Source organism: Periophthalmus magnuspinnatus, chromosome 1 (genome assembly GCF_009829125.3).
Source record: "Periophthalmus magnuspinnatus isolate fPerMag1 chromosome 1, fPerMag1.2.pri, whole genome shotgun sequence".
In the NCBI taxonomy this organism is placed as follows: Eukaryota; Metazoa; Chordata; class Actinopteri; order Gobiiformes; family Gobiidae; genus Periophthalmus; species Periophthalmus magnuspinnatus.
The window spans coordinates 18,696,725-18,714,136 of NC_047126.1; the positions used below are offsets into that span (position 1 = coordinate 18,696,725).

The window sequence follows — 17,412 nt, forward strand, 5'->3', positions numbered from 1 at the left end:
TGGCGCAGTTCCTGAATTTGGTGGGCAGGCCTGTAGTCAACAAAAGAAATTCATGACTGCCTGAAAACATGTTCTGCCAATCGATTAGTCGAATAAAAAAGAAGGCATGACAGAAGCTCCCAAAACTATTAAGTATCTCTATGTATTTGATCCAAACAGCACTCACAAGACTACAACTACACGAGTTCATGCAAAAACAACTATGTATGTCTTTATATAAACGCATTTTTCTACAATTTTTGAATCATGACTTCGATGTGCCTTTTTACATGCACCTTCAAAACTCAATAACTTCTCCTTTCTCAACTAAGATTTAGGGTATGTTTAAGGAATTAATTGACACAGCCTCTTTATCTAAGTTTAAAATGAGCGAGTTTGGACTGAAGAATTCTGAAAAAAAGAACTGAAAAACTAAGTTATACACTCAATATCGATACATTTGTGTTCAATCCTATAGGCTTTAACTTTCGTACACGATATAGTATACCAACAGGCCTGTGCCTTGATCATTCTGACTTATGCTGTTGGGATACAGGAGAGGGCGCTAGAGAGCTGCACTTAATACTTTTTCATATGTGATGGTTCAACTTCATATGTGAATATTGTTTATATTGTCCTGCGCTCTTTCACTAAATCCATACACCCATTAACAACTCACTATGACACAACTATTTTAAACAATTATTTAATATTATAATTTAGACCTGGGCCTATTTATTGACAGAGTGCAGTAATCCAGTAAACACTAAGGCAGGTGAGACTTTCTGACTTCTCCTGCTGTCCGCTAATCCTATTACACTGGGGTTTAAAAGGTGTTACACGAATCACGACAGACAACAAGACGTGCTCCACTCTCCAGTTTATCCAAGCGCGTAAAGAGCGCGTGGAACAAAATGGAGACAAATTACGCACCAAAACATTGAACCGCGGGGCCATTAACATCTTGTCTGTTTTGAGTTAAAACCATGCTGCCTCAAGACATAGGTAAAACCAAACCAAGATGCGTTTCGGAACCGGTTTTTGGTCCGGATTTCGACGCTGGCTCCGTGTCGTCGCGGCTGCAGAAGGCGAGGGAGTTTTCGGTGAACGCGATCCGGCGCCGGTCCGGTTCCGCCGCGGAGCGTAAAGTGAGCTGCGTGCTGGTGGGAGACGGGGCTGTGGGCAAAACAAGCCTCGTCGTGAGCTACACCACAAACGGATATCCGAGCGAGTACGTGCCCACCGCGTTTGATAACTTCACAGGTGAGTTATTAAAGTCTTGGGTACACGTTATTCCATGTAAGCCATTATTCATCCATTTGATTTAAACCAAGTATTGCAAACTAGTCACAAAAACAGTCATTTCCCAGTCTGAAAAATAACAATTAATGTCACTTATTGTCTTTTGTTTAGTTGTGGTTATGGTGGATGGAAAACCAGTGCGTCTGCAGCTCTGTGACACAGCTGGACAAGTGCGTTCAACACTGCAACATAAAACTTACTTAAAGTTAATCAAACCATGTCTAGATAAAACCTTTTTCTCTTGTTGTTTTACAGAAATGGGGACTGGTGGATGGAGCCATAAATGTAAGTACATTTTACCAACTAAAAGGCCTATTTAGGAATGAATTTGCAACACCCAGAGCATGGACAAGGATGTGGGCATGTTCACTGAGGAGCTGTGAAGGTTTACAGAATAAAGAATACATGAAAATAACAGTGAGAGTTAATTTGAAGATATTTAGCAAACTTTGACACTTTTATATTTTTATTACTCTAAAATAAATTTGGCTTTTGAGTTTTTTCACAGCTAAAAAGAGTACATTGTAAGTTTTTGACATATTTTTCAAATGACACTATGTATTCATTCATTCATTCATTTACTAAATAGTTTAACTGTATAATGTGCCAGAGTTTGCCAAGAGTTTTCATTAGTAGTCTATTACCTGGTGTACAGTGCAACAAATTAAACATAACACAATAAACAAAAATAACAAACAAAATAACATCATCACGTTAATCAAAATGGCAAAAAAGCAAGGCATTTGCAAATGAGTGTTAGAAGTAAAAAAATAAATAAAATAAAGCAAAAATAAAGCAGTACAGTGACAGTACAGAGGTTGTTGGTTCCAACACTGCATACTGTTGTTGTGTTCTTGAGCAATGCACTTCATCTTCCTAGTCTGTGTGAATGTGTGACTTAGGTGTGGTTAGAAAGGCTGTGTCTCTGTGTGATCTAGGAGTAAATTATGTAAAGTTTTTTAAAAGTTCATGAAATATCTAAAAGGTAAATTCACAAATGTTAAACCTTATCAGTTCTATTAGTGACTACACCCAAGAACTCACTGCATTACAACAAAAACTTCAATTTTATCAACAGAAATTTTAGCCGCCCCCAATCTGTATTAAGTAAAATGTTGTGATGCCATCTGAAACTCAGCAACACATCTGGCCCTATTTCTCCCCCCTCTCCCTCAGGACGAGCTTGAACACCTTCGTCCTCTTTGCTACCGAAACGCAGATGTCTTCCTCTTGTGCTACAGCGTGGTCCGACCCTGCTCCTTCCAAAACCTTACCCATCGTTGGCTTCCTGAAATCAGGCGGCACTGTCCCAACGCCCCCTTGATCCTGGTGGGCACTCAGGTCGACCTCCGCGAAGATGTCCAGGTCCTCATCCAGCTAGCCCAGAATCAACAGCGTCCGGTGGGCAGTGAGGAGGGGCGACGCCTGGCTCTGGAGCTCGGAGCTGTGGAGTTTTGTGAATGCTCTGCTTTGACACAGAAGGACCTAAAGGATACCTTTGACACAGCAATTCTGGCCAGTCTTCAGGAGGGGGTGAGCTGTGGGGGACAGGAGGGGAGGAAGGGGGAGACGCTTAAAATGACACTGAGGAGGAAGACTCCAGAGAAGATGAAGAGTTTGAGTGAGACGTGGTGGAAGAAGATCAACTGTCTGATGGGAGAGCACAGCTGTGAACTGATATGAACAATTAAACTTTAAAGGGGAACTATGTAACTTTTCAATTTGTGGGTATGCTTACCCGCTTGTACCCATGGAGAGGTTATTGCTATGCATGGAATGTTCCACAGTACGACATAAAACATATCTATTTAGAATGTACTCAATTACAGGCGCTTGCATTGCTCAAACATACCTTACTGTCACCTCTCTAACCTGTATTTTGCCCTGGTGCCATCACCTTATCTTCATGGAGATTTAATTTCATACAGTGGAACAATCCAGACAAAGCAGTAACGTCTCCACATACACAAGCAGGAGACAAACTTATCATTAGAAAAGTTGGTGCACATTTAAGTTAAAGGGCCCGTATTACGCTATTTTATTATTAATTTTTTAATGTTTCCACATCACAAACAGACCTGGAGTTGTGTTTTGTGCCATTCACACATGTAACACACCAACCCTGCACATTTAGGCTGAGTTTGTCTCTCAAACAGAAAACACTCTGTTCCAGCTTGTTGTGTCATTAAGTCATAATACAGGAAATGCTGCACTGTGTTTTTAAACTCTATACACTCACTAGAATTTTAAGCTGTTAACTTAAAAACTACCCCTTCATGACATCACAAGGTGGAATGAAGCATGTTGAGCTTTGGGGATGGAGACAGACTAATAAACCAGGGTTGCTCAAATATGTGTGAATGAAACAAAACACAACTCCTGGTATGTTTTTGATGAACAATGTTCTAACATGGCTAAAAGCAGACAAGAGTCAATTGTGCATAATGTAGGACCTTTAAAGTGCATATAACAGCTCTGAGTTGTTTCTAATTATTAATGATTTGGTGGTATAGTGTTTGTGGTAAACATTTGTCTATTGTAGTCAGGTTGCACACTGTGTAAAAGTTTTAAAAGGCAAAATGTATTGGAAAAATATTATAGGCTACATTATACCAATTTAGATACCACGATGACGATAAAAAACACTTTTTTAAGAATGTAATTTTCAACACCAAATAAAAGTAGTCCTTATATTTGTGGTCTAATACTTAATACATGGATCAAGAAGTTAAGGAAGGAACATTTTTCCACCACTGATACTTTCTCAAATGAGTATCTAGTTTTGATGGGCTCTACCAGCTTTAGTATCTATTAGTATCTGGGTTTCAACTTATTTTGGCAACCGTACCCTACTTCTAAAATGTTCCTGGTAGATGGTCATAATTTCATATAGCACTTTTATATAGTATTTGTATTTGTGCACTCTCTCCTGTGGTGTGTAGGTGACATGATGGTGTTAATTGGATGAGCTCAAGACTCACGTGAGACTTCAGAAGATTAAAAACATATGGAGCTGCATCTGTCTCTGCACACACTTAAAGGTTAAGGTATCTAGCTTAAGTCGAGAGGAGGAATAGTGAATATGAGTATAGGATGCAGAGAATTCACTGTGTATTCAAGTGTTGACTTACTGTGCAACATTTTGATGACTTTAAAAAATATATAATATTTTGTTATAGTTAATTGCTATGGCAACACTCACTATATGTAAATGACACCTGACCATAACCCTTAAGCCTATAGGTGGACTATGCAACTTTTCTGCTGAAGGGTTTGCCACCCTCTTGTCTCCAGGAGGATGTTTTTGCTTTGCCTGAAATTTTTCTCTTTGGAAAAGTTACATAGTGTCCATAATTTATCTTTGATCAACTCTACATAATTATCAACTTTATTTATTTATGCATGAGGACCAATTTATTTAAGCTAAGAATTCATTGTTCTTTATAGGCTATTAATCTTAAAAGTGTAACCTTTCCAATTATTGCAAGATTTATTAAGGCTATAACTGGCTTTATTATTATTATTATTATTATTATTATTATTATTATTAGTAGTAGTAGTAGTAGTAGTAGTAGTAGTAGTAGTAGTAGTAGTAGTAGTAGTAGTAGTAGTAGTAGTAGTAGTAGTAGTAGTAGTAGTAGTAGTAGTAGTAGTAGTAGTAGTAGTAGGGCTAAAATTCTCTAACTTGTAGATCTAATTTTGGCTTTTTACCCAAGTCTTGTAATTTTTAGCTTGTAGGCGGAGTTTAGGCAATGAACACGAGGCTAAAGCTGCAGTACTATAGTCTAAGTTTTAAAAGTGTCAAAAACAATAGTATTTTACGTAATCCAAAAATTGCATGTAGGTCAACGTCGATTTCTGTTACTGCGGAGTTGAACTTTGAGACAGAAATCGTGCTCTTGGTGAATATTTAGCTAAAATTTTGGGGTCAGTCATCAACCCCGCACCTGCCGCGTTCCCACAGACACACCACGGCCCGTGTCGAACTGTATCCGCCTCGCCATGCACTGTCCCCGGGTGTGCAGAGCCGTGAGCGCCCTGAGCAGAGGAGCGTTATGGAGGAGCCGAGTACAGAGCCAGTCCACCGCCTCCAGCCTGGATCTGAGCGGGATCTATCCGCCAATAGCGACTCCTTTCACGGCCAACGAGGACGTGGACTACCGTAGATTAGAGGAGAACCTGCAAAAGTACCAGCAAATCCCGTTCAAAGGTTAGAGACGTAAAGGACGCATGACACTTGAAGTTTCGCTATTTTGAAAAGTGAAAGTTGCAGTGGCCCAGGCTGAACCAACGGACCAGGCTGGAGGTTAACAGACGTTAGCTATAGTCTGACGTTAGCTTTAGCCATTTCACTGAGTTTGGCTTCATCTACTGGTCAAACGCAAGACATGCAATCAAAAAGGAAATTAAAAAGTTATAGTTTATTTTACTGTAATAGTTTGTCTTTTTAGGAGTGGAATTTTTGTATTCATGGGTTTCAACCTCCTGTGATACAACATTTTGAGGTCATCCACTGTTTCTTTAAATATGCCAAAATTAGCTAAGAAGGCTATTTTATAAAATGTATGCAGTGCAAGTTTAAGTGAGAAGATGAAAGATTTATTTTCGCCAGAGCATGCAAAACAAATTAGTATTTACAATGTTTACCTGGGCATAATAATAGAAATAAGATATTGGATAGGCTTTATTATGGCTAAGAAATATGCTCACTCCTTTATACTCTGTACTGTTGCCATGACTATGGTGCCTCTAAACAACAGGAGTGATGGCACACACTGATGTTCCATTCTATAACTTTTTTCTGTGAATGGAAAACAGGAGCATCTTATAGTCATTTGATGATCATAGCTCCTGTAGACAGACACAAAGTGAGAAGGAGAAGATTTCAGCCAGCTGATAAGCAATTGTTGGTGAACACTAATAGAAATTTGGCCTCAACCTGCTGTTAAAAATGGGAAGAAGAAAAGATTCAACGGCATGGCCCATACTAAAAACTACAAGGCCAAACAGTCTCTTGAGACTGTTCATGGCTGCGGATCCTCTACCACAAAGGAGGACCCAGCTTTTCAGGCACCAACACCAAAGGCGTTCTCCTATCCGGCGGGAATGAAACTTGCAAAACCAGGTTCTGCAACAAGGGCTGATGATCACTTCTGGTTCGACATGCCTGATGACGAATCAGACGATAAGTTCATTTTCAGACCACTGAACAAGTCATCCATCTCAGCTGTAGCTCAACAGTGTGTGGACAACCAGCCCAGTGAGGTACCCCAAACTCTCAGACCAGAATACCGCCTTTGGCACCAAACCCAATTTTGGCAGGGACCTTCCAAGTCCTCAGAGGTGTCATCTACGCTTAAAGAGATCAAACCTACTGTTGAGTGGATGGTTACAAGACCTATATCTCAGTCAATCTCACCAAAATGTAGAAAACTACAAAAAACAAATAATAATTCAACCACGACAGGCGATTCTGTTGGTTGGAGATGTCAGAGGTCCCAGACAACCAACCAGACGTGGAATTTTGTCTGGAGAAGTCGACTGGTCATTTGTGCAAGTGCACGATGGGGCACAGGGACATTAGCAAGAACACATAAAAAATGAGAGAGGAGTGTACTTTGAAACTCAGAAAACCAAAGTGTAAAACCTTTAAGGTAGGGGATTGGTTGGCATTGCTTTACGATGCTCCAGAAGTAGACACTTGCTTTGGAGAAGTTGATAAGTCGGTATTAAACAGATTTGCAATGGTCAACCCTTATAGTAGAGAGACCTCAAAGCACATTAATGTTCCAAAACATCCTCAAGGTCACGAGCCAAACATTAAGGTGCTTCTAGTAAAACGATGGTTGGAGTTACTTCATGATACTCCAGAGGTCGAAATCTATTTTGGAGATGTTGACTGGTCCACCATCAAGCCTAAATTGGACAAGTCTCCATTAGGACAAATGAGACCCCAAAAGAAGTGAAAAGAGAGGGGAGGATCAAACCAAGGAAATATAAGCATCGGGTAACCAAGGCAAGAGATGGTTGTGGTGTAGAGTTGCCCTACCAGGTAGCAAGTACAAATACACTTTGGAGATGTCGACTGGTCGGTTGTAAAGCCCTGTGTGAGGAGTCCTTCAATGGGTAAACAAATTATGGCAGGACCCCGTCTGAAAACAAGAAAAAGGGGCCAATCCTTGAAGATACACCAGTTTTTGAGTCAAACAATTTCCAAGTCCCTTTTGTAACGAAAAAGTCAACAATGATCCCAGAGCCAAAGGAACAAATCTTCAAACTACGGAATCAAACGGCAACAAAAGAAACTTCGAGCAACCAAAGCAGGAGAAAGAACTCTACTCTGAGCAACTCTTCAAGCACTAGATCAAGGACTCCTGGTGAGAGAGAGAGCCTGACCAATCCCACTTTCTGTCCAACTCCAAAAGCATTTCAAAGGACATATCGTGTTTTGGTTTTTTTTAAATTATTTAACCACACTGGTAAATCATTGACAATCTTCTGAAATATTAAGTCCTATGTTTTGTATTGAACTATATTTCATATTTCAGAGTTTACAAATTAATGCAATTCACAGCACGGTGTGCAGGCAGTTCAAAATGGGCTAAAACAATACCCGTTAGCTTTCAAGTTTAGGTTAATCTTGGTTACCTTTATAAGTCTAATGAAGATGTATAGTTCCAGGGAAGTTCTTTTTAACTAGATATAGACTAATATTTGCAAACAGTAAGGTTTGCAAAACAGTAAGTATTAAAATCATAGTAATATATAAGAAGCACATAGCCAATTGCATGATAGTCAATTACATAGACAACTAGTCAAAACTACAACTATTGAATTTCAACAATAAAATAGCACAGACATATCCATGAGTGTGTAACCCTGTTGTGATATGCAGCATGTTGGTGCAGGTCTGGTGGTGCAGGGTAGTAATGGAGAGTACCCTTACCTGACGGAGGAGGAGAGGGTGGAGGTAGTGAAGGTCGTCCGAAAGAACCTCCCCAGAAACAAGCTTCTGATGGCAGGTTCCGGATGTGAATGTGAGTCCATCTTTTTATTCAGAGACAGAAGCTGTGAGGAGTGGTCTAAAGAATTTGCTTTATGCATTCTACAACATAGAAACATTATGAGTAAAACAATTGTCTTGTTTGTAATGGCAAACCTCTTTGTTACTTCAGCTACTCTAGTCTCCTGATGCCCATACAATGTCAAGTCATTATCTAGATATACAGTGGGTTTGTAAGCAAAAAAAAAGGGGGAAAAAAAATTTAAATGTATTATTTTTAGTTGAATTTCAGGTTTTCAAATTCTTATTATGTGGGTTGGCTGGGATATGTTTTCACATCAAATGAGGTTGAGGATGGCTGGTCTATCTAATTTGTTTATAGGGATGCCACAATATGATATTTTAGTAACACAATTATTGTCAAAAGAAACATCCCAATTTAACATTTCTTTACAACTATTGACACCATGAACAAAGAGCAAGGAAATCATTAACTTCCTTTATTTTATGGCCTGATCTGATTGATCAATTAAAGTTAATGTAGTTTACTTTTTATTTTAAATTGCTCATTAGCCCTAACACTAAATCATATTTGTTGTCTATATTTGTTTGTTATTGTTTGTTATTGTCTTGACTTGTATGTGTGACTTTGGTCTTATGATTGTAGCCACCAGAGCCACTGTGCAGCTGACAGAGAAGATGGTGTCTGCAGGAGCAGACTGCCTCCTGGTGGTGACTCCATGTTTTTACAAAGGAAAAATGGACACTGCCGCGCTCGTCCACCACTTCACCCAGGTTTGACCACCTCCTCAATATGGACCTCTGCAGTGTTATTCAACATAATATTGTAAATATCGTGACTATGGTGCTTTTTTCATAACATATGTAGAGACAGTTTTATAATGAACAGAAATCCAATCCAAAATCCAAAGTGAAGATATTAAAAATGGGATATCTCAGACATGCATGGACAGACAAGCTGCATCTTTTCATATATGCGCTGTACTGTAAACAAGGCCTTGTCAGCTCTAACACTACTGCTGGTTGTAGTTGTACTTTGTGGTTTTAGTTGTAGTAATCCTAATTCCTTGAATCTTTCTTATTTTAGGTGGCAGACCAGAGCCCAGTGCCTATAGTTCTCTACAGTGTCCCAGCCAACACTGGGCTAGAGCTCCCCTTAGAGGCCGTGGTCACACTGGCACAGCACCCAAACATTGTGGGACTGAAGGACAGCGGAGGAGATGTAAGGGACAAATACACAATACACACAACTGTTTACTATTGAGGGGTAAGTTTTACCAGCAACTAAGGGCCTTTAGTGCGGTATACACACATATAGATTAGTATTAATGGTAAAAGCTAAACTGAAACTACCTAAGAAAAGGAAAAAAGTCAGCTGACTTCTGGTGAAAAACTGCAGAGCTGATTTGCACCTGCCCCTTTATGATTCACAATGCTACTGAAATCTTGTATCACTGGCTGCGGTTACATGCTCACTCAAAATTTGGTCATTATCATATTTTTGGAGTTGTAAGACTATTAAGAATGACATGTAAACAGCATCTGATGATGATCCCTCTGATTACACACATCAGAGTTTGTTTTTCGTATGCCTTTTAATTAATTTTAAAGGTCCAGAAATCAGATAGTAATCCTAATCAGATAATAATGTACGTGTAAACATAACCACTGATTAAAAAAAATGAGTACAAATATGTTATTTTTGTAGAAATGGTGGCTTGAGTGCAGATTACTCAGACATGCCTGAATTACTTTGAACTTTGGATGGAGGGAAAACAATGAAAAGATGGTTAAAAGTTTCTAAAAGTCGATTGTAGATAATCGATTTACATAATGTGTCGCCTCTAATGCTCCTGGATGTCTTCTCACAACTTTCTTCACAAACTCTTTACGTGCAGATGCGAAAATGCCAGTGCGGTCTCGCCTGTCCGTCAGAGTTGGTGAATAATCTTTTTCGTCTGTGTTTTAAATGACCTTTTGTTGGCGCCTCTGGCCTTTTCTCCGCCTACAGCTCGAAGTCTGAACTGCGCCCACGCAATTCTCGGACAGGCGCTCAAACCACTCCTCGTCTGGCAGCAGCCCACTCACAGACTACCACACAGGGCAAAATTTAACAAGGAATATTCAAGTTTGTTTACTGGAATTAGTAGCAGTAGTAGAAGTTGTAAGAAATAACATTAGTAGTTGTGGTAATGATGGTAGTATTAGTACTTGTTGTCATTGAGGTATATAGTTTAAAATACAGAACAGAACTTTAATGGTGCACTATATAACTTTCTGGTGAAGGATCTGCCACCTGCTTATGGAGATGTTATTGCTTTGCATGGAATGTTCCACAGTACAGAATTAAACTTACCAAATATTCATTTCATTACTGTTTTTATTGCTCAAAAAATACCTTGAAAAACATATGACTATGAATGTGGGTCTGTAACTTGGCCTGATAGCATTGAGTGTTTGTCTCCAAATTTGAAATATAGAAGTTTAATACCATGCTGGGACTTGACGATAAGATCTCATTGACAAAAGAAGCAGGTGGCATACCCTTCAACAGAAAATAGAGTGAAAATATAGAGCATTGTCAATATAGTAGTAGTAGTAGTAGTAGTAGTAGTAGTAGTAGTAGTAGTAGTAGTAGTAGTAGTAGTAGTAGTAGTAGTAGTAGTAGTAGTAGTAGTAGTAGTAGTAGTAGTAGTAGTAGTAGTAGTAGTACTTTTGCAACTACTACAGAGGTATTCCTAGTTGGATTACTGCCAACTTCAGTTAATATATTTGTACTTTTTAGCCCACTTTCACATCATTTAGTCCTGTCACTGGTTTGTATGATTCTGTGCTCTTCTTTAAGTGAAATCTGTCATAGAGTTATAAAATATGAGCTGTCAATTCCCCAAAGGGACCGTTACGTTTCATTGTCTTCTGCCCACGTAGTTTTTTCTGCTTTAATCCAGATGTGCGTTGACAACTCTCCATATCCAAACAATTATCTCAGGAAAGTAATTAAAATGCCCACTAATGACTTCTCCCAGTAAGAGTCAAATGTGTTCATACCAACACGACACAAGATGATCTTTTATTGTGAAAATGGTGATTAAAACCACAAGCAGAGTAAATTTAGTGCAATAGAGACTGTTTCGTAATGGCTTGAAATCCAGTGGGAAGTTTGTTGTGCAGTAATTACTGTAAGAATGGATGTGATTACAGTCAAAGCAATTATGCCTGTAAAATAAGGTCAAGAATATTGCATTGTTTTTTTATTACACATTTGTTATGAAGGTTCTGGCTGTTGGACCAAATGTGTCCATTTTATTACATCACTGTTGCTGTCAAAATATTTTTTATATTTTCAAGATTTTTTCTTTTACTTTAATACTGAAATTCTAAATATATTATATATTTTAAACTTGAACCGATAAATAATGTCTTTGGTGGTTTGCCAATCTGCTTTATCTGAAATGTTCCACAGTACGGCAAACTCATGCATCTTTATGAGAGTCAGGCAGACAGCAATTTAAATTGCATAGTCAATAATTTTTAAGATGGTTATGTGAATCGCAGTAGTGGCTCAATGGTAGAGCAATCCCCCAAAAACCCAAAGTTTAGCGCATATGTGTGTGTGTGTGTGTGTGTGTGTGTGTGTGTGTGTGTGTGTATATATATATATATATATATATATATATATACATATCTCCAGATGTTAAGGACTGTCAAATTACTCATTCATGTGCAGGAATATCTTTTTACACCTTTGTATGAAAGCTATATAAATTGTAGCTTTTTATATTTAATTAGCTTATTTTGGAATATGTTTTAGTATGAACAATATACTCAATAATCAAATTTGATATATCCTCAAAGCTACATTCACAATATTTACCCATTTACACAAACCATCCATTTACTACTAAACCAACAGTAACTGCTACAACAGTCCCATGCATTTCAGAACATGCTTGTAGAGCTCTCTAAACTACTGCCATCGCAGATTTTATTCCTCACAAGACCCCACAGAGACAGGATATTTTATTATTTGCAGACGTCATTATAATACTTTGATAATTTGCTGCCTGTGCGGTTTTGATTGCGATCAATCTGCTTGTGCCTTTCTCTCTACCTGCATTTCTATATTCTCCCTATATTATCTATAATTCTCCATTACCTGCAGGGTTGTTTGGCTTTTCAGACCCTGCTGTGCCATTCGTTTACAGCAGGGAGTCAGGTCTAAATATCCAGCTACCACTCTCCAATCAATTACAGCTATACCACGTGATGAAAATGACTCCCATTTTGACATGTGATGGACAGGCGACCGCTAAAAATACCCCCTTTTTCTCCCCGGTGCTTTCCTCCGCTCCCTCCCTTGTTCTTAGCTCCTTACATCTCTCAACATTTCTGATTAGTATTTGGCTTTTTTCATACATCCACGTTGACAAAAGCAGCTTAAAAAGACGCAACAAAATGGCATCAATTATTCATGAGTCTACCTACCCCCAAGTCATTTGAAGTCCACTTGGGATTTCAGTCTTTTTTCTACTTTCAAAATATAGGGGGAAAAACACCACATTTCTCATCATGTTTTGAGCGATTTGTTTACATTGCTAAGCCTTCCCATGGGATTAAAAAAACTTGACAGAAAAGAGAAAATGTGTGATTTTTTTTCTTCTTCTTATTTCTGTTTTTAGATCACAAGAATCGCATTGATTGTTCACAAGACATCCGCACAGAAGTTCCAGGTTCTTGCAGGGTCGGCTGGGTTCCTCATGGCTGCGTATTGCGTTGGTAAGAATCACAGTTAGCATGTTTTTTCACTGCGGGAAAAGGGCAGGACTCAAAGAAACATTGGGTGGTTGCTCGTGTAAAACAAAATACAGAAGTGTTAATTAAAGGAAGGTAGCTTTGTTTACATGGCCCAAGTGCATGTAACAGAAAACAGAAGTAAACAGGGTATGTATTGGACTGTGACTTTACGCTGTCCCCTGTGGTTCTGTTCAGCAGGGTAGTCAGCGATTATAGTACGTTTTGGTCGAGTCAAAATGATTGTTTCTATTGCACGGTGAGATTTTTTAAATACATTTTTAATCAAATAAAGCGTGAAATGCATGACTGGAAGCTTCAAGATAGAGAACGTTATCAAATGTGTGTATTATTTGTGAATTCGGATATAGTTAATTCTGTTTTGTTTTAAAGGGCCCATATTATACTATTTTCTGATCTATGTTATAATTTTGGTTCCTCATCAAAAACATACTTGGAGTTTATTTTGTTTCATTCACACATGTTTAACACACAAACTCTGCATATTTTGGCTCTGTTCCTCTCTCAAACAGAAAACACTATGTTCTACCTTGTGATGTCATGTGGTAATACAGGAAGGAATACTCCATACACTTTCACTAGAATCATTTGGATGATTTTAGTCCTGGAATTGCCAATCTCTACTGAACTAAAGGTAAAAGGTAGTTGTTAACTTGAAAACCACCTCAACATGACAACACAAGGTGAGAGCATTTTGAGCTTTGTAGATGTAGACAGACTAATAATATAGAATTGCATGTGTGAATGAAACAAAACACAACTCCAGGTATATTTTTGATGGTAACAATATTATAACATGTCTTAAAGCTCACAGTGTCAGTTTTGTGGCATATAGGACCCTTCATAATCCTGCTGTCTTTGTTATGAATAAGGTGGCATGTGTTTTACAATCTATATAGTCTAGATAACAATTACAATTATCAAAATACAATTCCTGTTATTTTACTAGTTGACTTGTCTTGGTTATTCCAATGAATTGTTGCAGGCTTAAGTTTACAGCTAAAGGCACACATGACACATGTACTTTAGGTGGATTGTGTCATTGGTCCAATAGAGACTGCTGTACTTCTGAGCATCCGTCTTCTTCTGAGGTTGCATCTTTTTCCTTATTTCTATGTGGTACACATTTGCTAACCCTGGATTAGATAACACTTTTAGGAATATTCATGGGCACGGCACTCAAAACCTAATGAGTCATCCCTGCATACAGTGTAAGAGGAATCTAAAGTAGGTGCAGAGACGAGTAACTGATATGGAAATCTGCACCGCAAGCAAAAAGAGCAGTTTTAAAGTCCAAATTCAGGATCTAGATGCCCACACTGAAGGGGCGTGGCACTGAGCTGTCAATCACTGGTCAACTGACAGCTCTGAAGGAAATGTTGCTTTGGACATAAAGATTGGCAATATATACTTTTGAAAATATGACAGTTTCAAATGTTATTAGCTACGGATGGGACAAGATCTCTGCCACACGATTTCTCAAGATCAAAATGCCACAGTCCCTATTGCAGAATGATCAAAAAATTCAGACTCTGGGTCAGTGGCACTGTGAAGAGCTAAGATTTAAGATATTTCTGCAGTTTTGAACAGGAAATTCTTTCTACCTCTTTCTATTATCAAACCATTTTAGATCAATATTGGACTTTACAATGAACAACAATTATGATCTACGTGCATTGTAATTTAACACAGAATAACTGAGAAAACATAATCTGTGTTTTTTAAGAACACAGTAAGATTGTAGATACTCAATAATAACAATATTTATAACAACAACAATAACAATAATAATACATTTATATAGTGCTCTTTGGGTGCTTTACATGCATATTCTCTCACTATAAATTATGAAAATTTGAGGAATGAATCATGAGTTGATAGCTCCATATAAATTAACTTTCAAAAATGTAAATGTATAAAAATCAACATACGTATTTAAATAAAAATTCATACATTGTATAGCTTTAAGGCAGTATTAGTTTTGTTTGGTCAGAGTTTTGATGCTTATGTAGCTTATGTTTTGCTGTTGCCCACACTTACACTGCAAGACTGAAGGGACAGGGATGTCGTGCTGTCAATCAAAAACCAATAGCTTAGAGGAAACGATTTGGTTTGGACATATAGATTGAAATGCATAGATTTGACTGTTTATACCATTCAATAAAAACAAAAAAAAACTTGGTTATAATTCAATAACACAGTTATTAATAAGAGTAGATCACAATCAAAATAAACTACTTTTCAATATGCAAAATAGCCAAACAATAATAATTGGTATTGAATTTTGATGTCCAAATTTATGCTGTAGGTGCCCACGCTACCACAGCAACACTGAAGGGGGCAGGATGATGATCTGTCAATCAAATCCAAACTCAGAGCTTTGAGGGACCGTGCTGCAGCGGTGGTCTGTGCTTATATTGGACACATAGATTGATCTGAGGATGTGTTATTTTTTCTGATAGTTTGACACCGAATCAAAAAATCATGTACGAGAGGTGTCAAATATTTTTTTTATTTTGATTGGTCTGGATTTTATGTCAGCTGAAATTTCATCTTGGGAGACATCCACACACTATGGGTTGGGGGCTAAATACAGCCCTCAGAACCATTTTTGTTGGCCCTCAGGCCTTCAGGTGAATTGCCCCAATGGACAGTAGGCAGAAGTTTAAGTAATTCTACTACTAGTACCTCAACAGCATTGTGATACAGACCTAAAATTACTGTTCCAAGCCAAAAGAAAAGGAAATTCATTTTCTGTGATCTTGTTCTTTGTCACTTGTGTTTTGAGTCCAGTCAGAGTGCAGCATGATTGAATGTTGTCTGTGTGCAGGTGCAGTGGGCGGAGTCTGTGCTCTGGCTAATGTCCTGGGCCCTCAGGTGTGTGAGCTGCATCACCTGTGTTTCAGTGGCAAATGGGATGAGGCCCGAGCTCTACAGCAAAGACTCATCGAACCAAATACAGCCGTGAGTCACTGCTCATATACGTCCTATTCTATAACATTATTTGGTAGCACTTTATAATAACTATACCTTTGTTAGCCTAATTTTAAAATACATCAGTACAAATATCTTACTCTTACGATTATGAATTCATTTTCAGTATCCAAGTACCTTTAAACTTATCCATTTAAATTTTTTTCCATTACAGGTTTTTACTGTCAAAAACATACCTTGAAAAATTTTATTTATACTGTGAGCAGGGTCACCTCTCCACAGATCCGACCTGTAACTTTGTACCTTGTGAAAGTTTAGTGCCATACTCTCAAAGCAATAACATCTCAATGGAGACAAGCAGGTGCCGACCTTTTACCAGACCAAGGTACAGGTCAGGTCTGTGCAGAGGCGATCCCGCACACAGTAAGAATAAAAGTTTTTCAAGGTTATTTTTTTGCCAATAAATACCTCCACCAGAAAAGTTAGAACCTACGCCTTTTTTATGAAGCAGTTGTTATTTCCTGAAATCTGAGGTATTTTTGAATAATCAATTTATCTGACTGCCCTCTGCCGTGTGCCCTCTGCAGGTGACCCGTGGCCTGGGTGTCCCTGGTCTGAAGACGGCAATGGAGTGGTTTGGTTTCCATGGAGGTGCCTGTCGCTCTCCTCTGCGGCCGCTCACAGACGCACAGACTCAGCAGCTCAAGAAAAACTTCTCAGACTTTCTTATTTAGTACAAGATCAATTATTGCATTTTATTCAAACCACACCATGAAATTTGCAGACTAACAATGCAAATGATGATTCAATTATTGATTGAACTGAAACAGTGTCATAATAATTACTCTGATGTTTTTATCAATGAAAAAATATGATATAAATTGAATATTTATATATATTTGTATAACTTGTTTTTTTGACTTTCAAGTGTAGGGCTTGCAGATTTACTCAAGTTCAAAAGTCAAAATCTTAACCATTGCCACCAGAGTATTACAATCAATTCATTGGTTGAGTGGCTACAGTGGCAAGAAGGTCCTTTGCATATTTTCAAAGGTTTCCTCTGGGAATTTTATTTTTCCCAGATTGCCAGGGTCGGTCAAATGTAAGTGTACAAAACTAAAAGTACTAAAAAGTGATATTAAACTCCATCTACAACCAGATTTCAAATAGAGCTGCAAACTTGTACATGGAGGACTAAAGAGGAGAGTGAGGGTGGAGAAGGGGTGGGGTCTGAACATATGAGGAACCTTGTGCTTGGTCTAACAGCAATCTACACTTTGAACTCTTACTGTTTGTAAGCAGAAACACCTATCTGTAATCAGGCTGGTCCTGTGTGATGTCACCTACTACTTTTAAGTGCC

The 17,412-nt window shown here is 38.3% G+C and overlaps 2 protein-coding genes across 2 annotated transcripts; both read left to right on the top strand.

Annotated features, from left to right (window-relative positions):
• The first annotated feature begins 850 nt into the window (after positions 1 to 850).
• On the top strand, positions 851 to 3,512 carry LOC117369528 (cdc42 homolog). Its single transcript, XM_033964772.2, has 4 exons — positions 851 to 1,242; positions 1,393 to 1,451; positions 1,537 to 1,566; positions 2,458 to 3,512. The coding sequence occupies exons 1-4, from the start codon at positions 966 to 968 to the stop codon at positions 2,962 to 2,964; spliced, it is 873 nt and encodes a 290-aa protein (XP_033820663.1). The 5' UTR covers positions 851 to 965; the 3' UTR covers positions 2,965 to 3,512.
• A 1,573-nt stretch (positions 3,513 to 5,085) lies between these two features.
• On the top strand, positions 5,086 to 16,878 carry hoga1 (4-hydroxy-2-oxoglutarate aldolase 1). The gene is made up of 7 exons (XM_033970106.2): positions 5,086 to 5,491; positions 8,190 to 8,318; positions 8,952 to 9,079; positions 9,393 to 9,527; positions 12,985 to 13,081; positions 15,948 to 16,081; positions 16,639 to 16,878. Exons 1-7 carry the CDS (start codon positions 5,284 to 5,286, stop codon positions 16,783 to 16,785), a joined length of 978 nt encoding a protein of 325 aa, XP_033825997.1. The 5' UTR covers positions 5,086 to 5,283; the 3' UTR covers positions 16,786 to 16,878.
• Positions 16,879 to 17,412: the final 534 nt, after the last annotated feature.

Excerpts from the sequence above, each read along its gene's own strand:
- LOC117369528 (XM_033964772.2), top strand. The coding sequence starts at position 966 with ATGCTGCCTCAAGACATAGGTAAAACCAAACCAAGATGCGTTTCGGAA. Across the intron at positions 1,243-1,392 it reads CGCGTTTGATAACTTCACAG|TTGTGGTTATGGTGGATGGA; the intron begins GTGAGTTATTAA and ends TCTTTTGTTTAG. Across the intron at positions 1,567-2,457 it reads TGGTGGATGGAGCCATAAAT|GACGAGCTTGAACACCTTCG; the intron begins GTAAGTACATTT and ends CCTCTCCCTCAG.
- hoga1 (XM_033970106.2), top strand. The coding sequence starts at position 5,284 with ATGCACTGTCCCCGGGTGTGCAGAGCCGTGAGCGCCCTGAGCAGAGGA. Across the intron at positions 5,492-8,189 it reads CCAGCAAATCCCGTTCAAAG|GTCTGGTGGTGCAGGGTAGT; the intron begins GTTAGAGACGTA and ends ATGTTGGTGCAG. Across the intron at positions 16,082-16,638 it reads TCATCGAACCAAATACAGCC|GTGACCCGTGGCCTGGGTGT; the intron begins GTGAGTCACTGC and ends TGCCCTCTGCAG.